We start from the raw sequence: 21693 nt of genomic DNA, 5'->3' as shown, positions 1-21693 counted from the left end.
TGTTAATTCTTTGAAAAAAAAATAGTTGGACCATCAAATGCAAAATGAAAAGGACAATTTTGGCAAAATTGAATAAGTTAAGGGAACTTTACATTTTAATACATCATGCTAACACCAGTCACCATAAAGGGGACTGAATTCATGATTTTCAACTTCAAAATATGATAAAGGAAAGTATGGCATCTTTCTATTCATTAATAAAAAACTAATCAATGGAAACATAAAACCCAAAGAGGTATTTATATGCAAAACAAAACAAGCAAATGAAGACAAGTATAGGCATATTGCATGCTAACTTACGTTTTCCATGAGAGAGAGAGAGAGAGAGAGAGAGAGAGAGAGAGAGAGAGAGAGAGAGAGAGAGAGAGAGAGAGAGAGAGAATTTGTAATGCAATACTTGAATCTTCAGCTGCAATACTTGCATCAAAAGCTAAAGAAAAGGATGCAAACTAGGTTGAAAACTATTAGATAAAGTTCAAATTGCATAGAAGCTTAAAACAAAGATTTAGCAATAGTAGTGATAGTACAAGAGGTATACAAGTTTTTCTAAGATTCTTATTTAACTCACATTCCCATAAAGGTAAGGTATTTGTGGAAGAACAAGTGATTTGATGTACTAGGTCAAATCAAGTCCTACACTAATGTGAGCACTATTGCTTCTTCATGTTTACATGGCCTCACCATGGCTCCAGACTAGCAAGACTAGCCATTTAATCCTATTTTGACAAATCAAGTCCTGTACAAATGTGAACGTTATAGCTTCTTCATGTTTACGTGGCCTCACCGCTAAATGGCTAGCAAGACTAGCCATTTAATCCTAGTTTAACAATATCGAAGAAAACATTGTAGGCTCATCAATATGTTGATGGAAGATTTTCCAATTATGAAACCTTGATTTCATTTTTCCTATTCAAGATGAATTTACCACCTACTACTCTTCATCTTATGAACACAAGTGGAACTATGTCCAATAAACCTTACTTTTTCTTATATCGAGATGAATTTACCACCTACTACTCTTCATCTTATGAAGAGAAGTGGAACTATGCCCAATAAACCGTGCTTTTGACAAAGACCAACTCTTTTCATCAGTATGATGCAAGAAGATTTCCCAATTATGAAACCTTGATTTCATTTTTCCTATTCAAGGTGAATTTTTGGCTTCTATACACTTGCCATACCACATACATTAAAAAAGAAGACAAAGATCTCCATTGTGGCCATTAGCCTAGTACCAAGCAATCTTTCTCGTATTTAACAATTTCTCTATACCATCTCATCCAAGGATGTAAAGATCCTTCTACCCTTCCCTCTTAATTGCCTGACACAATATCACTATACACAAAACTCTAAGCTTTTTATCAATGATGCTTTTGCTTCTAAACACTTAATACGTTTAGCTTTTTATCAATGATGCTTCTGCTTCTAAACACTTAATATGTTTAGAGCCTTGTGTTTAGCTGAGGCAGTCAAATACAAAAGCTCATATGGATATATAGCTTCAAAAGCTTTTTACTTTCAAAGTCCATGCGCCCCCCCATCTTGGAACAAGGCCACACTCACTTGTAACCTAGCATCTCTCTCTCTCTCTCTCTCTCTCTCTCTCTCTCTCTCTCTCTCTCTCTCTCTCTCTCTCTCTCTCTCTCTCTCTCCCCCATGTTTATTTGGATAGTCATTCCATGTGGTGCAAGATGATGTAACATACATCATATGACATGGCAGGATGATAGAGAAAATTAGGGAGGACATCACCATATGCCAATATTGGGCATCTAGTTAGGCATCAGGAAGTGACCTACACATCAAGGTTACTTATATGGACTAGATTTATGCATGGTCTTTTGACAACCTATAGCATGGTCATACATGGTCATGTGTGACATATGAGGACATATGCCATGGAGCATTTAGGCAATATAATAGTGCTATATGGTTACATCATATACTTTGGTTGTACGCCCATAATAGATAAGCTCGATGAAGATCGAAAATAAAATCGTAGAGGTGCTTCAAGAGTGAAGGCACATTTATGGTGTAAAAACAAATTATTGGAAGTTGTATAGAAACTTGAGTACATTTTCAAGGCACTAAATATTGCTAGTCTTCATCACATGGCTATGCTAGCTGATTCTGAGTAGCCTTATTGAGATCAGAGACAAATTGTGCGAAAGCCTCTAATTTTGCAAATTGGGTCAATTCCAATTTCGATAATTTTTTAAAAACTTATCACAAGACAAGTTTCTACATGTAATTCTAGAGATCAATTATTTCCTTCTCAAGGTACGAATGGCATTCCAAACTTTACTAAACTAGAGAGAGTAATTACCTCACTTTCAAGATGCTTATATATACTAATTAAAGATTAATAATCTCACTTAGATCATGGTCCAACTAAAATCGAAATTATCCTTTAGGCAAATCATTTGCATTCCTAGGGTTGATACTCATCCTCTACTCAATTCATGTGTTATCACCTCAATCTCATGCTACAAGTAATACTCATATCCTCTATGAGGGTGTAATGTACATGTGGGTGCACAATATGGGTTTCTTGGTGCTTGGATAAACAATGCACATAGAATGGGTAGGGGGTCTTTTTGCGTGAAAACCTAAGCATGTACATGTATGAAATAGAGGCTTCTTATTACGTATTATAAGAGGGTACATATATAGAATGGGTAGGGAGTCTTTTTGCATGAAAACCTAAGCATGTGCATGTATGAAATAGAGGCTTCTTGCATATTATAAGAGAGTACATAAACTATGTATATCTAGTGAATCATGCATCAAGGAAGAGTTCCTTAATCTATTCTAGAATTTACTATTTCATTCTCATGTGTCCATGTGGAGTTCCATAACCTATTCTAGAATTTACTGTTTCATTCTCATGCTATAACCCAAGAAAGCCTAAATAATTGGTTTTAAAAAAAAACACCCGGGGGGGGGGGGGTTGAGTCGAATTGATAAACACTGTAGGGGGATATTATGAGTGAAAACTTGTGCATATACATGTATGAAATATGGGTTTCTTGGCGCTTGTATAAACAATGCATACATATTGGGTTGGGGGTTTTTCTAAGTGGAAACCTAAGCATATACATGTACACAGTTCCACTAAAAGACAACACATACATAATGGGTAGGGGGTCTTATGTGAGTGGAAACCTATGCATATATATGTATAAAGATGGGTTTCTTGGTGCTTGGATAAACAATGCATACATAATGGATCTCTTTTTGACTGGAAACCTGTGCATACATAAATAACTAAATATAAATAATGGGTAGGGGGTCTTATGTGAGTGGAAACCTATGCATATATATAATGGGTAGGGGGTCTTATGTGAGTGGAAACCTATGCATATATATGTATAAAGATGGGTTTCTTGGTGCTTGGATAAACAATGCATACATAATGGGTAGGGTCTTATGTGAGTGGAAACCTATGCATATATATGTATAAAGATGGGTTTCTTGGTGCTTGGATAAACAATACATACATAATGGATACATAATGGGTAGGGGGCTCTTTTTGAGTGGAAACATGTGCATACATAAATAACTAAATATAAATGTAGCGAGAGAGGTGTCCGAGGGGGGTGATAGCATGCGCACTTACCGGATTCCCTCCTTTGCTCCATCGGACCAAAACAGAGCGTTTTGTTCCAACATGCCGCAAGGGTCTTCTCCTTCAAATGGTCAATCAGAAGGTAGATTTTCCTCCTTAGATTTCCTTCCCACCAACTCCTCTTTCTCTCACTTCTCTATCTCTCATCGCCTACCGGTTGTATGTGCATAGAACTTCGATCGATTTTGAGTTGGGCTTCTCCTCGTTGGACGATCGGACAGAAGGGACACATTTGCGTGCTACATGAGTGAATTGAACTCGCGTTTACTACAAGGCAGAGGAGTAATGCTCTAGTGTTGGGCTATTGTCCTCGCCCTTGGGTTGGCTACTTATGTAATTGAGAGAGCACTGCAGAAATTTAGGAACATTTCAAAGTTTGTCTATGTAGCATGGTGGTTGATGAGTGGCCTAACTAATAATATATTTTTTAAAAAAATTCAAAATTTAAGAGAAGCTATCTTTACACAGGGTGACAGGGACTTCGCCAAGGGCTGATTTAGACGCCGGAGAGATGGGGAACATGAGTCATCTTCTTCTTCCTCTCCGCCATAGCCAGACCTCTCTCAGCTCCTGTGCTTGTGCCCTACCTAAACGGTCGTCTTCAGAGCATGTCTGTGTCGAACATTGTGTCTCAGGCGTGCTCTCCGGCTCTGCAAGTGAAGCTCGTTCGTTGGTTGAAGTACAGAAACACACAGTTCTGTTCTTTCCATCGCCATTGAAATCTCCTCTTCTTTGTTTTTCTCCTCTTTCTGTTCTTATCTTCTTGTCTGGATTTGACTGAGACAGAGGGTGCAGAAGGCCTTGCCTTAGAAAGGCAAGAAAGACTTGGTCGACTAATCCTAATTTCCCATGCAGCTACATTTGCGCTTCTATAAGCAACCCTAATTTCATCTGCAGATACCTCTGCACTTTACTCAGAAGAAAGAGGAGGGGCTGTGTAACCTCAACCTCACTTTCAGCTTCATTTTGCACTTCTCATGTAAGCCTAATTCCTTCAGTTCACTCCGTAATCCTAATTTCGCCTGCATCTTCATCTCTTCCTGAACAACTGGAGCTTCATCACGAAAAGCGAACGGAAATTTTGAAACTACGCCATAGCCAAATACCTTGAGCCGATAAAATGCGTTGCTGTCACCATGGCCTCCCATTCCTTTTTCCTTCATTTTGATCCTCTCTCTCTCTCTTGAAAACACAGAAGCCTTTTGGTGTGAACTAATGTCAGAAACGTCAGTTATAAGGAGTTTTCTGCCATGGAGTCTTAATCTGATCAATCAAGGCCAGCACAGAGTAAGTATATAACTTTAGGCTTGCCAACGTTCATCACACTGAAGTGTGCCAGCAGGTGGACGGCCCTATTGCGAGCTGAGCTGTTTCGCTTATCCCAATGCAAGCGACGCACTACAACACGACTTCCTCACACACTGTTTTCCAGAGTTCTTCAACCTCTTGCTAGCTGACCAGGGATACCTGTTGACTGGGTTAACATGGAGAGACCACTTTTATCTGTGTAGCTGCAACTTCTTTTGACAGCTCAATGTCGGAACTCATGAGCAGCATCAACGAGGATGAGAATTTCCTCCACTCCAGGAATGATCAGCAAGCTTATGACTATGGTGCCAACGTTTATTCATCCACCAGTGCTTCCAGGTCTCAGACAAAATCCAGGCGCAAGAGTGCAGTTAAGCAAAGCTTGGAGACAGACGACCTCTTCAACCTGCTTCATGGCTCCAATCCACTCAAGGTGGAATTGAACCGGCTTGAGAATGATGTTAGAGGTAAGACAGTCTCTTACCTGCTTTGCTTGTGTGTGAAGTTGTTCTTTTTTTGTGTTTTGGTTTTTGGTAGCCTTGCATTTAGTTGGATAATTAAGAGATGCAGTTTATAATATATACCATATACATTCAACCCATATGTATCTATTTGAAAGGAAAATAGAGTGGTGCAAGAAGAGCCTATACATGGATGGGTAAGTCCCACACCCAAGTAACATTACTAAGCTGTTCGACTCATTGCACATTCTTGGGTAACTTACACTTTCTGCAAATTACTGTCGACAAATTTCAGGTGTCCAAGTGCTCATATGTTACCATACGATAGTTCTATACAAGACATCATCATGTGTTATGGGCCCAAAACATTGCACCCAAATATTTGGGCTGCATCGTGGTCTTGGTCCCCATCTCACCGTGACCTTGGCACTCCTGGACATTGAATACATCATTCAGTGTCTCACCTTGTCGGGTGTCACCCTTCTCATGTCTCATTGGCTCATGGTCCCAATTAAGCTCGGCTCCTTCCATTCGTCTCGGTTCCTTGATCTTGTTGGCATGTCATGGCTCGTTGGCACATCACAGCTCCACTGTTTCCCTATCTTTGCCTATGTTAGTCTTGTTTTTTTATGCTTCGGCATGTCACCGGCACGGTGGGGTGTGTATACCTAGTTGGCAAATGGCACCCTGGACTACCCTCGTCTCACCTGGGAGGCCTATTGTGCCTACCTGGTGTGTTACGTTCCGATAGGCCTAGGGTTAGGGCTAGGGACGTGGACTAACCTATGTTAGGATTAGGGATTAGCTGGGGCATGGGGACCTGGAGGGTTCACATGTGGGCTAAGGGTGCTAGCAAGATGGGGTCTAGATTGGCTAAGAGCTTACTTATAATTAATAGCCTAGCTATTAATGGCCTTTGCTTTATTTATGGGACTTGGAGGGTTCACATGTGGGCTAAGGGTGCTAGCAAGATGAGGTCTAGATTGGTTAAGAGCTTATAATTAATAGCCTAGAGCTAATAATGGCTAATAGCTTATAAATAAAGCAAGGGCCATTAATAGCTAGGTTATTTCTATATAAGTGACGTTGGGGGCACTTATGAGTTATTGAGGTATCCGCATGGTAGACAGGAGAGGCCTACCAGGGGCGTGCAAGACCTCATGGCCATGGAGTTGCACGGTGGGTGGTTTGGCCTAGTGGTATTGGATGCTAGGTTGGGGCCATTGGCACCAAGCAGGCTTGCGGTAATCAGACCTCAGGCTCGGGGGTGAGCCCGGAAGACTCTACTGTTGGGTGGTGAGTCGCTGACCACAATCTATTGCGGTCATGCAATGCGTACAATGTTGGGTCTATGAAACCTTGTTAGGGTTTTAGTTCTAGGTGAGATGATCTTTGGACTTCGTGTGTGGAGACCTTACAGTGGTGTTAGAGCATGGATCAGTAAGTTCCAGAACTCAAGGCTTGGAGGATGTACAAGATAGTACTCTCATGCGGGCTGAATTTGGCAGAAAGCCATGCTTTCTCTATGTGGATGTGCGAGAAAAGCGTGGAGAATAAGAGCCCTGAGCATGGATGTGCATAGGGCAAGAGAGGATGAAAAAGCAAGGCTCATCATTAGCAACCGGAGGGGGATTATGTCAAAATACGCAGCGGAGATGATAACAAAATCTGGGATCACAAGAGCAAGTAGAGTGCAGAAAATACACAGCACAAGAGAAGGAGAGAGATAGGCGTGTAACTCTTCTCTATACACAAGATCTCGCAATGAAAACTGAATGAATACAATGTGGGGGCAATGGGGCCTATTTATATGGCCCCATACTGCAGTCGGCCAGCGCTAGGATGCGCCGCCAGCCCACATGACTTGGCACTTCCAGTCGGCCAGCAGAAAAAACCTCCACGATCCCTACTGAGCAGGTCGGCCAGCTCCATGTGCAACAGAGTGCAGTTGGCCAGCTATACAGATGCTCCTGCCAGCTTGTGGTGGCAGCCACCCACACCATGGAAAAATGGGGAAAAAATACGGGGAGTGAGGAAAAATGAGAAAACACCTATACAGGGCGGGCACGCCCACAACAGAGGCCCTGGTGTCTGAAAAAGACAGGAGATGACTTCTAACACCCCCTCTCAGCTCGTGGCTGTGAAATCAACCCTAGGGAGCTGGAGTGCCGCCTGAGCGTAGCCTGAGGTAGAGACTTTGTGAAGAGGTCCGCCGCATTGTCCTCCATCGAACAATAAAGTAGCAAGATGTCACCAGCCAAGATCTTCTCACGAACAAAGTGATACTGTATCTCTATGTGCTTGGTCCGAGCATGGAAGACCCGGTTCTGAGCAATAGCTATACAACTCTGGTTATCACACTGGATGACTGTGGGCTCCTTCTGTGGAAACCCAATCTCGCCTAGCAGCCTCCGCAACCACACAACCTCGCAAGCAGCACCACAAGCAGCCCGGTGCTCTACCTCTGTCGAAGATAGGGCAATAGTTGGCTGCCTCTTACTGCTCCAAGAAACTGCTCCTGAGTCGAGGGTAAAACTGTAACCTGAAGTAGATCTCCTCGTGTCTGAATCTCCTCCCCAATCTGAGTCGCTCCAACCTTGGAGTTTGACTTCATCCCCTCTTGTGTAAAAGAGTCCTAGATCCTTCGTACTCTGTAGATACTGCAAGATCCGCAATCCTGCGTCCCAATGAGACTTCAATGGCATTTGGATAAAGGAGCTCAACAGCCCCACGGAGAAGCTCAAGTCCAATCTGGTGTTCAGCAACCAGATCAATGAACCAACCAACTTCCGATACTGTGAGGCATCAACTGGCTCACAAGGATCATTAACGGTTAATTTGTGTTTGGGTCCATCGGCGAAGTAACAGGCTTGCATTTCTCCATCCCAAAGGCCTCAAGCAACTCTTGAACATACTGTTGCTGAGAGACAAAGAACCCCCTCTGGGTCTGCCAGATCTCCAATCCCAAAAAGAAGTGGAGTAAGCCTAAGTCGGTCATCTCAAACCCCTTTGACAAGGCAGCCTTTGTCACGCCAATGTGCTCTACATGACCGTCGGTGAGAATGAGATCATCCACATAAAAGGATGATAATCGTAACCATGCCGCGTTCCCGAAAGAGATATAGGTTGGGATCTGCAACCGATCTCTGAAAACTAGTCCGAACAAAGAAGGAATCAATCTTCTGATTCCAAGCCCTGGGAGCTTGCTTAAGACCATACAAGGCCTTACGTAACCTGTAAACCATCCCTTCTGATCTTGGAACAACAAAGCCTGGAGGCTGCTCAACATACACCTCCTCCTGCAGGTCACCATTAAGGAACGCAGATTTTACATCCATTTGATACACTGGCCACCTCTGAGAAGAAGCAAGGGCAAGAACGGTCCGAATCGTGGTCATCCGTGCTGTCGGTGCAAAGGTATCCTCGTAGTCGATGCCTGGCCGCTGAGCATAACCTTTAGCCACAAGTCTGGCTTTGTGGTACTGACCCATCTGACTAATATTTGGTCTTAAAGACCCATTTGACACCAATGACTGACCGTTTCGACGGCCTCGGTACCAACTCCCATGTTTTGTTCTTCTCGATGGCATCAAGTTCCACCTGCATGGCTTTCCTCCAAGTATCCTGTGAAAGGGCTTCCTTCACGGAAGTGGGCTCCTTGTCCCGCATAATACGAGACATCAAAGCATAGTTTACCTGAAGAAGCTCCGCTGTATTGCTTTTGTCGCGGACTCTTTGCGATCTTTGAGGGCCGTCCTCTGTGGTCCACTCGGAGGGTAACTCCGTGACACCTGACTCCCGAAGGGTGTCCAACAACCACCTGGGTACTTGAACAGATCGTGGAGCCTCCTGCTGTTGCGGGGGCTCTACTCGAGCTGCGGGCTCAACCTCGTGTACTGACTGAGGTGGATCAACTGGAACAATAGTCTGGGAATCATCATCAGACTCTTCTGGATCTCCAAGAAGTGGCGGCTCCTCGATAGTGGAGACTGGAACATGCTCATCAAAAACCACATCCCGGTTGACAACAATCTCGTTCCTGTCTCGATCATACAATCTGTATCCCTTGGAAAGAGAATTATACCCCACAAATATAAGCTTGCGGGATTTGGAGTCAAGCTTCCCCCTCTGCTTCTTCGGAATATGTACGTACGCATCACTCCCAAAAACACGGAAGTGCGAGACATCAGGTTTCCTGCCAAAGTATGCCTCAAACGGAGTCATATTAGGTACTGAAGTCGTTGGAGACCGGTTGAGGGTATGGACAGCTGTTGCCACAGCCTCTCCCCAAAGTGGACGAGGAAGATCACGATGCTCCAGCATGGTCCTCGCCATCTCCACCACAGTCCTGTTTTTGCGTTCTACTACTCCATTCTCTGAAGGCGATCCTGTATTGGCCAGTTCCCTCTTGATGCCATGATCTGCACAAAATCTGAGAAATACATTCGAGGAGAATTCACCCCCTTTGTCAGCCCTGAGAGTCTTTTCTTGCAATCCAGACTCTTTTTCCACCATCACGCGCCAATCTTTGAACCGTGCAAAGGCTTGGTCCTTCTGTGAAAGAAAGTAGACCCACGTGAATCTGGTACAGTCATCAAGCAGCAGCATAAAATAGAGAGATCCTCCCAATGATGGTGTCTGCTTAGGTCCACACAAGTCAATGTGAATCAACTACGGTTTTGAAGCCTGCCTGGAAGCCTGCTTCGGAAAGGATTCCTTGTGCTGCTTACCACGTATGCAAGAATTGCAACGTCCTTGCCTACTGCCAACATCTGGCAAGCCAACCACCATCTGGTCTTGGAAAGCTCGCCGCAGTGCATCCACATTTAAGTGGCCAAAATGAAAGTTCCACAGATCTCCGACCTGAGAACCTGTCAACGAGGAGAGTGCAGAGAGCTTGTAGATACCATTCTCCATACCGCCTTCCCAAACAACCTGGCCAGTCTCACGGTCCCGTAGATCAACGGAATGCTCCTCCAATTCCACCCGAAAGCCAGTCTTGCATACTTCATGCACTGACAGAAGATGGAAACCAAGAGCAGGGACGTAAAGAACACGGGAAGCATGCTTGCCCCCCTTGCCGTCGGGAATAATCTCCATCCGGCCCTCATTGTGTATCGGAATAGTGGAGTTCTCGCCAATGAAATTGCGACCTGACTGCCATTTTAGATCCAAAAAGAAGTCACGGGACGGAGTCGTGTGCTTGGAAGCACCAGTGTCAAGAATCCATTCCCGGGTGTCCTTCGCGGCGGTGAAGCCAACTGCCTCCTCGCTCAAAGATGATGAAGCATCGGAGTCCATTATCTCTAAGTGCACAAATGCAGGAGTCTTCGCAGAGCTGAGGCTGAAGAATCAGCACTCTTCCCCCAGTCCGCTTAGGACACTTCCTCCAATAGTGGCCTTTCTTGCCACAATCATTGCAGGACCGCTCGGCCTTCAGCTTCTCTCGTTCTGTGTCGGGCTTCTTCTCAGAAGACTTCTCTGGTGAAGCCTTTCCCTTGCCCTTGTTGCTATTTCGGCCTTTCGACCATTGGCTAGTTAAGGCCTCCGAACCTCCGCTGTGAGGAGGGTTCGTGAAACGTTCCTCCTGGTCCAAGACCATGGGCAAAAGCTCCTCCCAGGTAATGGTGCTGAGCCTGCCATTCGTAATCAAAGAGGAGTAGAAAGCGGAATACTGAGCAGGCAAGTGGGACAGCAAAGTAATGGCCATGTCTTCAGATGATATCTCCTTCCCAGCCTGGAGGACTTCTTGCTGAAGGGCCTGCAGCTTGTTAATGTGCTCCCGCATCGTCGAGGACTTTGCAGGGTTCATAACCCGCATCTGTACTTCCAAGGAGATCCTCTTCATGGGTGATACCCTGTTATAAAGAGAAGCCAAGTGCTACCATATGCCTTTGGCCAGCGTCATATGCTTTACGTGATTGATTACTTATGGTGTGCAATTGAGGAAAATAAATGACCGGACCCTGGCGTTGACACGATCCCACATCTGTGCCTGTGCCTCATGGTCCTTCTTCATTGACAGTAACTCCCCTTCCTCTGCTTCCGGCTGTGGAACCCCGATAACGATGAAATCAACAAGGTCATATGACTCCAGCACAGACTCCATCATAACCTTCCAGATGCCGTATTGTTCCCGTCCAACTGACGGTCCACTGGGAACGTGGGGAGAGTTGGGATCTTCACATGCTTCTCAGCCACCTTAACAAATCTGCCATCGCGGGGATGTAACTGAAAAGGGTGGGTGGGTGGGAAAAAAAACTCTAAACCTGCAAGTGGCTGTCCAGCTACTTAGCCCGCCTTCCTCTTGCTACTTCTCTTCTCGAACAGTCCCAAACAGTCCACCTATCAGCAACGCAACAATCTCCCTCTTGCTTAGAAAACTCCCAAGATCTTTCAAGAGCCTAGGGCTCTGATACCATGTCAAAATACGCAGCGGAGATGATAACAAAATCTGGGATCACAAGAGCAAGTAGAGTGCAGAAAATAGACAGCACAAGAGAAGGAGAGAGATAGGCGTGTAACTCTTCTCTATACACAAGATCCCACAATGAAAACTGAATGAATACAATGTGGGGGCAATGGGGCCTATTTATATGGCCCCATACTGCAGTCGGCCAGTGCTAGGATGCGCCGCCAGCCCACACGACTGGGCACTCCTAGTCGGCCAGCAGAAAAAACCTCCATGACCCCTACTGAGCAGGTCGGCCAGCTCCATGTGCAACAGAGTGCAGTCGGCCAGCTACAGATGCTCCTGCCAGCTTGTGGCAGCCACCCACACCATGGAAAAATGGGGGAAAAATACGGGGAGGGAGGAAAAATGAGAAAACACCTATACAGGGCGGGCACACCCACAACAGAGGCCCTGGTGTCTGATAAAGACAAGAGATGACTTCTAACAGATTATTCTTGGATCGCATGAGGCTGGACAACTTAGGGTATGGCCATGAGACAGTTGGAGCAGCCAAGCGTGGCACTTCAGCGGGCTGAGAAGGCCATCAGGCCGACGGTCATCTGCAGATGAAGGCCGGCAAGGAGGGTGGCCAGTCTTGCTCATGTAGGGCGGCCGGAGGTGGCTTAGCCATGGCAGGGCAGTGCACCCATGAGGTGTGCACATGTGGACAGCCACGGCCTGGTCATGCACAGGCTGACTAGGCCTTGGTGTGCATGTGATGGTGTAACATGCGGAAGCTTCGGGGGAGATCGATAACTTCAATGCTTAGAAAAATAGCACACTTGTCGCGACAAAATTAATGCACAAAACTGAATGTAGATGTGTAGAAAAATAGAGAGAGAGAGAGAGCAAGGGAGAAGAGGACACAGTATTGGGTCCTGAATACCCTTTGTAGGCCCCCCACCACGAATGGTGTATTTGCTTTTATTAGAATGATGCAAAACTGAAATAAAAGACTGAACCTGAACCTTCTTGCCTGAGATAGATCTCTGCCCTTGACCCTCAATCCTTCACCCCTTCTGTGTTAGCTTGTCCTTGGCTGTCTTGGCCCTGGCGAGGCTCTATTGGATTGTGTCACATGCACTCTGCACTCAGTGCATGGTGACAAGATGGTGAATTATGAGATGAATGGACTGAAATATGCAATGGGTATTTATACCCCTCTAGGATATAACACCGGTCGGCTGACTGAAAAATGCCCCACGGCCAGAAAATCAGCATTAAATGCTAGAAAACCTGCGCATCACCTAAATGGGCTGCTGGCCATCAGGCACCTCTATTTCTGGCTGCTGGGCAGCCTGTGTGGGCTGCCCCACACCTGGCCTACAATCCTCTAGGGTTGTGTACCTATCTAGGAGTCCTAGGGTTGTCCTACAGCCCTTCCATGGCCATCCCATGGCTGGTGGGCACAGCCAAGGCCTTCCTGGCCCCTATGGGGGTGGTTCTACACCTCCCCTATGCCCATATCTGTCCTTGGGGTAGCCCTATGGGCTGGCCCCTTTCCTATACGTAAACCCTAACTGTCTACACAGTGGTCTGGCATCCAATATCATACCAAATACACAGAACCACTGACATCATTCCAGACGGAGACTCACCGCGCGGACTGGCACTGTTTCATGTATAGGACAATGCACACCTGACCTTGGACGCATGTGTAGGACAATGCACACTTGACCTCGGACGACTGGAATGGAACCTTGGCTGACTCCGTCTCACGGACTGGGCTCACATGGGACTAGTTTTCCATCCCAGGTCTTGCACCTTCTGTACAGATATGTCTACGTGGCATCCAAGTGCGGGATGCACGTGACATCCCCTTCTGCTTAACTGGACGGAAGCTGCATTGCCTCCAAATAATTCATCAATAACGCCGGATAGTCGTCGAAAAACTCTTTGTCAAGCCATACCGCTTCGTGGGTCCCTTAGTCCTAAAACTTTGTGAGGAACTGTCTTTGTCTTCGGCGTGAGCCATGCTTGAAGCGGTGCAAAAGGATCTGTTGTGGAACCATAACTTCAGTTTCATCAATAATATCTGGTTTCGCCTCGTCTTTAACTTCTGAAGGGATCGGACCTGCATATGGCTTTAACCAACTGACGTATTGGCAAGGGTTGTAACAACCCTATCTTCTTTCCATGAGGAGCTTTCACCTTTTGACAAATATCACAGTGTTGTACATATGAAAACACATCTCGCCTCATCTTTGGCCAATAATATTGCCGTTCCAATTTCTCCAAAGTCGAATTCATGCCCCTATGACCACCAGTGATGGCGTCATGGGCGTCATGGAGAAGAGCTGCCCTGAACGACTTCATGACACATAGTCGGCCTTTGTAGAAAAGCCAACCATTGCATATCAAAAAGTGGCATGGTCCTGTGGCATCCAATGCCTGTTGAATGTTCCCACTGTGTTTTGAATTCCTCGGAATCCGTGTACGTGTGCTTCATGTCGTCAAGTCCTGTATCAACAAGGTCGAGTCTAGCGGTCTGAATCAAAGTCACTTGTCCCTTCCTGCTCAAAGCATTAGCCACCACTGGATTGGCCTTTCCTGGAAGGTACTCAATCAAACCACCAAATTGCTGGAATATCTGGCTCCAGCGGTGTTGTCGGTCACTCCACTGTGCACTTGGCATTGTCTGGATCCAGCGTAATACTTGATGGTCAGTGCGAGCCTCAAAGTCACGGCCATAAAGAAAATGTTTCCAATGTTTCAAGGCTTGTATAACTGCAAGGAGTTCATGATCGTAGACTGAGTAATTCTTCTCTGTGGGCAGTAACTTACGAGACATGTAAGCTAATGGATGACCATTCTGTTGTAATACACCGCCAATTGCGATGTTACTCGCATCGGTGATCACCTGAAATGGCTCGTCCCACGAGGCAAGTACTAAAAAAGGCGCTTCTGATAAAGCCACCTTGAGGTTCTTGAATGCCTCCAACGCTCGTGGAGTCATTCGAATCCGTTGCCTTCTTGTCTTGACACCCTTTAGTAGATCGGTGAGATCCGCCGAGAGGTCAGAAAACTTGTCTATGTGGGTGGAGTATGCCTGGCATATACCCACAAAGGATCTGATGTCATAAGCTGTCCAAGGTACTTCCCAATTGACAATCTCGGCCACCTTAGCCGGTTCAAGTCGAATGCCTTCTGCACTAATTATATATCCAAGGTAATGAACCTCGAATAAATAAAATTTCGACTTCTTCTCAGTGACGTAGAGCTCGTTGCTTTCCAGCAACTTCAGGACTTTCTCCACATCAATGTCATGCTACTCAATCGTAGCTGAAAATACCAGTATGTCGCCCAGAAAAATGAACACATACTTTCCAATTAATTCCCGGAATACACGCATCATCATGCGGTTGAATGTAGCTGGGGCGTTCGTCAAGCCAAAAGACATGACCACAAATTCATAGTGGGCCCGTTCCGTACGGAAGGTTGTCTTGGAGATGTTCCCCTCCACAATCCTCACTTGGTGGTACCCACTCTTTAAATCGAGTTTCGAGAACACCTTAGCCCCATTTAGTCTCTCGAGAATATAATCTATTCGAGGAATCGGGAATCTACTCTTGATAGTTAGCTTATTGAGTGCACGATAATTGACACATAAACGAGAAGACCTATCTTTCTTCTTGACAAACAGGATCGGTGCTGCAAATGGAGACACGCTAGGGCGGATGAAGCCAGATTGCAACAATTCTTGGAGTTGGCGGTCCAACTCCGATTCCATTGCCTTGGAAAGGCAATATGGAAACTTGCTCGGGGGTTCCGAGCCTGGGAGGAGATCAATCTTGTGGTCCTCCAGTTTGGATGGGGGGAGCTGGGGAGGGAGATTGTCCCGAAGAAAAATCTTTTGGAACTTTTCATGGAGAGCCAAATACTTCTTGGAAGCATTGGCCACTGTTTGGGCAGTCTGGAAGTATATCATCGCACAATGTGCGCTTTTCTTGATTGCTCGTTTAGCCTGCAAGTGGCTTATGAGCGGAAAGTTCGGAATTCTTGGCTCACACTTAATGGTCATTGGGACGTTTGACACATTCCGATTAATCTGGAAAGTGTGCTTGTCCCACTTGACATCAGGAAGAAACTTGTGAAATCACTGAATGCCCAATATTATGTCTGCTTCTACCAAAGGGACAACCATAAAATCACGCACAAACTCTATGCCCTGAATAACCAATTTAGTGTTAAATTTGCAGCAATGTGATGAGCTATGGTGAATCAAATGCAAGAATCAACATAATTAGCAAGTGATTAGATGATAATTAAGACAAAATTAGTAAGCAATTAATCTAATAGCTTAATGTAGGCATGGATACTCAAAAACCAGCAATTTCTCATTAGGCCAATGCCTCAATTTATAGGTTTTACATCCACAAGATGCCAAGCATCTAATCCCACTGATTTCTCCTTGATTTGTGTCACCTCCTCTACATCTGGGGACACCTTTTTCTAGAATCTTTCCACACCCCTATATTCACTCATGCTACCCTTGATTCTCTCATCAGTAGATTCCTCTCACCTTTTCACTGCTACCCACTCAATTACAGACTCTCTTTTACAGTCTCTTGCTAAGGGCTTGTTTCCGTACACACCCATTCACTTTCATATTTCAACACCTCCCCTCAAGTGAATAATTCTAGCACACTTGGACCCTATACCAAGTTTTCCTTTTACTTGGTAGCCCACGACCAGTGCCTCAAGTCCCTAACTCATGGTCCTTTACACTCTCTCTCTATGTGTCCAGGTTGCTCACACATACATCTACCACATGGCCTACTTCATCGGTGGTGGCTCAGAGATGGTTTTACTCTGTTGGGATAGGTTACATTGGGTTGTGGGTTTCTCTCTCTTTCTCTCTCAGAAAAGATGTTCTGACTCCTCTACCTTAGGAGTCTCCATGAAGTTTGCCGATGTCGATTCTTCTTCATTTGGTTTGTTGTAACAGTCTCTAGCCATATGTCCTGGCTTCCCACAGTTGTGGCAAGTGAAGGTCCTTCCTCTTGTTGAGGAAATCATAGTCAAAGAGTGTGTATTTTTGAGGCTTTGTGTGAGAGTGCCACGTGTCACTTTGGGAGTTATCCCATAAGCATATGGTATTTGAGTGTGTGTGTTCACTCTATAAAAGTGATGTACTTTCTTGTGTCATATCAATCAAATCAAGCTATCTTGGTCTACATGTAAGTACTTGTTCATTGCTTTCATTTCCTTTCATTTTCATTTCATTATGTTTGCCATCTTTCCTTTCTGCACCTAGAGTTAGCTTGCTCTTGTGTTCCAACATGGTATCAGAGCCATGCTTCTCCATGGGCAACCCTTGGGGGTGAAGGCGGACCCACAAATGGAAGTTGGTCTTCCTCCGCTAACTCTTTTACAAGCTGCCCACTGCCCACAACCACCATCTCGCCACCAGCCTCTTCTTTGGCTCCACATCCATTGTGTCTCCTAACTCCTTGGCAACCACGGATCACTGGCCCCAGCCCCTCCAGCGCTAGCAGGAGCGTGAGTGCAGTGGTCAAGCCCTGAACTGGCGAGGAGGCCAAGGGCAGCTGCAAGGAGGCTCTGAAGCTTGTCGCCGCATGAGCATCATCGCCAGAGCCAGTTGTCGAAGAAAAGCTCTCCAGAAGAACAAGAGGGAGGCTTGATGCTACTAAGCGTAGGTGAAGCACAGCTTCTGCTGAACGCAAACAAGAACGATGCCTGCATCTCCTGAGCAGAGCGGGCTTTGTTGCCTGCTGCTGGGCCATTTGGTGGATCTGGTTGTCGGGGCAGAAGGCGATGGCAGGAAGCGATGGCGAGCAGGCGTTTGAGAGGAAGGGAGGAGCTTCGTCATCCATACGGCCGGGAATCTCAGTCAGTTAGCACAGCCATTTGTTTAGGATAAGTTTCATCACAACCCTTATTTCTTGGCTTCACACTTCACCACAGATAGGGGTGCTTTCACATGAAGCTAAAAATATCAAGTCTTTTTGAGCTAAATTCCATTGCAAAAACAGTAAGTTTTCAGTTCAGATTTGAGTCATGACTTCGCTATCTTCTAGTACATTGTTTATGGATAAGTTCAAGGGGAAGGCTTTCCCACATGGCAAACCAAGATGCAGTTGCTACTTATGCGTGAAGGAGTCTGGCAAGTTGTTGAGAATGACACAATTGATGCACTTGATCAGCCACAAAGAAAAATTTGGAAGCAGCAAAATGCAAAAGCCATTGCCCTCATTGGTCTCTGCTTGGCGGACTCTCTCATTCATCACGTCGACTTTACATCCACGGCTAAGGAGATCTGGCATCGACGATTGGAGAGCATCTTTGGTAACAAGGTCACTAATTCCAAAGTTTTTCTGAAATTGAAGTTTTATGAGCTGAAAATGCAAGACAATGAAGAGCTAATTGATCATCTCTCCAAATTTAATTCTCTTGTTCAAGTTTGAAGTGTTCTCCAGATGATGGACAAGATGGCAGTACTAATCAAAAGCATGCAAGGCATTTCTCGCTTTAAGCAGACCATTGAAGTATTACGCCTGGCCGCTACTACATATGATGACTTGGTTGCTCTTCTCATTGAGAAAGACCGCCGGAACAAGGAAACCACTTCTACGTCCTTGACCTCAAGCACTGAAGAGGGGCTTATCTCCGCCAGCAGATGGAAAGCCAACAAGAACATCATCTGCAGATACTGTAAGTGGAAAGGTCATATTGAAGCCAATTGCTTCAAGAAGAAGGAGAAAGAACAAGAACAACACCATGCCAATCTTGTTGCTAATGAACCACCAGACGAGCTTCTCGAAGATCATGCACTTTCTGCCCATGTCACCCTCGATGAGGATGACAAAGGTTATTGTTTCTGATTTCTTCTATGTGTGTATGGGTGCTTTGCCCTTGCATTATGCATAAAATGGATGAAATAAACAGTGTGATGTTATCCCTCCCTCTTGAATCTGTCTATATATGTACTTCAAATACATCTAGACTAACTACTTCCTCGTAAGCTCGAAGTATATCTAAATAGTCCTTGAAGTACTTCTTTGGGATCCATTTGGCATCCAATAGCAAATAATTCTTGAATTCCAAGAGAAACTTTTTGACCGCGGTCTTTTCTCTTTTTCTCACAAAATGAAACTCAATTTGTTCCGACTCTTCCTCAAAAGGGTTTTGTTTTAGCTTTGGTCCACAAAGATTCCATGGCAATATGCAATGGGCTAAACACCACTGCAAACCACTCGTCGAATTGCTGGCATGATGTCAATCTGATGATCTTTAGGTCTCTCTGGCGTCTTTGCCTTCCTTTCCCTTACTTGTCTCGAGGAAGTTGCATGTGAGAGAGCAGGCCTAGGAGTAGCTTCCCTGTCTCCTTCATAAGAAATAGAGTGGGTAGCTCAAGCTCTATGTTCCATATCCAAGCTCTATGTCCAAGTTCATATCCAAGTTCAAGTAGTCCAAGTTCCCATGAGTAATCTCCACAACTCCTACAACCTTGTTGATGAAGAAAACCATGGAAAAGCTCTTTTTGACAAGAAAACTGATATAAAACCTGTTTTAATGGTTTTTGGGCGGGCGATAAAAACATCCAAAAAGGAATTTTTAGGGTTTTTGAAATTTCTGTCCACACATGTCCGTACAGCTCCGTACACATATCCATATCGCCCATGCATATGCCCATACAAGTCTAGGGCTGACCGTACATTTGAAAAGCAAGTTGGAGAAGGTGTTGATGGCGAAGAAGAAGCTCTCCATGATCATAATGATGCCCACACACACTCCATGATCTCCTTCATGATGCTACAAGAGAGGTTGAAGCCTTTTTATACTTGAAAAGGGCTCTGCTTTTTGCCAAAAGCTTGTCCATGCTTTTGCTTTGCCTTTTTATGCTTTGCTTTTTTCTTTTTGCCTTTGCTTTTGCTCTTTTTACTTTTATTAATAAAATATTATTCAACTTTTGGTGCTTTGCTTTTGGTGCTTTGCTTTGCTTGCTTTAAGGCCTTGCTTTTTTGGCCTTAGAGCTGTTTTTTGAGAAAGCACCTTTAAATCTTTTTGGTCCGGTTCAGTCTCCTCTTTCCAATGGTATCCTAGGCTTACGTTCAACCTTGTTTGACTTTTTGCTTTTTCTTGCCTTTTTGACCGAGAATGGTGCTTTTTCTTAATCAAATCTTATGGACCCTGTCCCCATGTCTTCTTCCACCTATCTGATGTCCGGGCATGGGTTTCATCATGTGAAATAGAGCTAGGATGGCCAAATAGTTATAGTGAACCACCTCAAGAGGTTTCGAAGCCCGCCTAGTAGTCTGCTTCGGAAAGGAGTCTCTATGTTGCTTCCCACAAATGCAAGAACTGCAATGTCCCTGCTTGTTGCCAACATCGGCAAGCCATCCACCATTTGGTCCCGGAAAGCCTCCCGTAGCGCATCCACATTCAAGTGGCCAAAACGGAAATGTCACAAATCACCGATGTAAGAGAAGAGAGTGCTGAGAGTCGGTAAATCCCATTCTCCATCAAACAACCTGGTGTGTTGCTTTGTCCCGGATAGCAACAAAACGCTCATCAAACTCCACCCGCATGCCAGTCTTGCAAACCTCATGCAATGACAAAAGATGAAAGCCAAGAGATGGGACATAAAGAACCCGGGAGGAATGCTTCTGTCAAATCCCCACCGATCTCCTCGTGATCGATCTTGGTTCGAAACTCGAATCCTGCAAACAAAAGAACAAACAAACAAGCAAAGGGGTGCAGGCTTGACTCACCTCCCAACCATGATAGCCGTGGGCGAGCCCACAGTCTTGGCTGTCCCCACCGAGCCACGAGCTGAGCTAACTAGGATGACGTACCGACCAATCTCCTCCTCGCGACGTCCCATACCGCCACGAAGCTGCCCTCGTGGGCCTCGAGACTGCTGCCAGCCTCGGCTGCATAAAGCAGGTGCACGTCTGCACTAGATTCAGGCTTCAAGACCATAGAGCTCTCACAAACTCGCGAGACTCTCTATCATACAATAACTAACCTTGGCCACCCTTTTATAGGCTCTTGGCCAGTCATCGGGCATCCACACTTGGCCGCCCATCCGTCCATACTTGGGTGCCCGCCCGTTAGTATTTCCCTAACTCAGCTCGTCAATCAGCCTGCCTAGTTCCAAGCTTCCCCAAGCCTCGAAACTAGTCTTGCATGCGTATAGCACACGGTAGATACACACTGTGCACTTGACATACTCCCCTTCCTCTAAGAGCTCACTCCTGAGCTCACTAAAAAGCCAGGGTAATCTCTCTGAAGAGAAGTCAATGTCTCCCATGTAGGGTCCTCCTCAACACGATCCTTCCACTTGATCTTGTATTCCGTGATAAGCATATGATGCAATCTTCGTTCACGAAATCCAAGAATCTTTTCAGGTTCGCGCGGAACAAATGCCATGTCCTGGACATCTATGATTTCTTGAGGAGTAACTAACTGATCTGCTCCAGCCAGTACTTCCTTAAGTCTACTTACATGAAATACAAGATGAACTTTCACATGAGAAGGCAAATCCAATTCATATGCAACTGAACCAATCCGTCGTGTAACACGAAATGGTCCACAGTATCTAGGGGATAATTTCGGAGATCTACCAGTTCGTAAAGTCTCGAAATCTTTCGGAACTCGCAAATACACCATCGTTTCTTCAGAGAACTCTCTGGGTGAACGATGTCTATTAGAATAAAACCTGTCTCGGTCTTGAGTACTTCTAATAGATTCCTTTGCAACTTGTAACATTTCCTGCATATCTTGCAAAAAATTACGTGCTGCATCATGCTGAAGTCCTGAGAATCCTACTGTAATAGGTGATCTTGGTTGAAAACCATACATAAGCATGAAAGGAC

General features: G+C 45.3%; 1 protein-coding gene across 9 annotated transcripts in view; it reads left to right on the top strand.

Annotated features, from left to right (window-relative positions):
* Nucleotides 1-4078: 4078 nt before the first annotated feature.
* Nucleotides 4079-21693, top strand: part of LOC147603651 (microtubule-associated protein 70-1-like) — a 44934-nt gene continuing 27319 nt past the window's right edge. For 4 of the 9 annotated variants that reach the window (XM_086796445.1, XM_086796442.1, XM_086796440.1 and 1 more), the window contains exons 1-2: nucleotides 4117-4307; nucleotides 4415-5403. In XM_086796445.1, coding sequence (XP_086652571.1) covers nucleotides 5163-5403 — 241 coding nt within the window. In that variant the 5' untranslated portion in view covers nucleotides 4117-4307; nucleotides 4415-5162. Of the gene's footprint in view, nucleotides 5404-21693 lie in introns of all 9 variants that reach the window. The other 5 variants (XM_086796443.1, XM_086796439.1, XM_086796446.1 and 2 more) reach the window with 2 other exon arrangements.

The sequence above is a fragment of the Cibotium barometz genome, chromosome 63 (genome assembly GCF_041138505.1).
Source record: "Cibotium barometz isolate CiBa-2024 chromosome 63, ASM4113850v1, whole genome shotgun sequence".
Lineage (NCBI taxonomy): Eukaryota > Viridiplantae > Streptophyta > Polypodiopsida > Cyatheales > Cibotiaceae > Cibotium > Cibotium barometz.
This window is presented reverse-complemented; position numbering and strand designations above follow the sequence as displayed.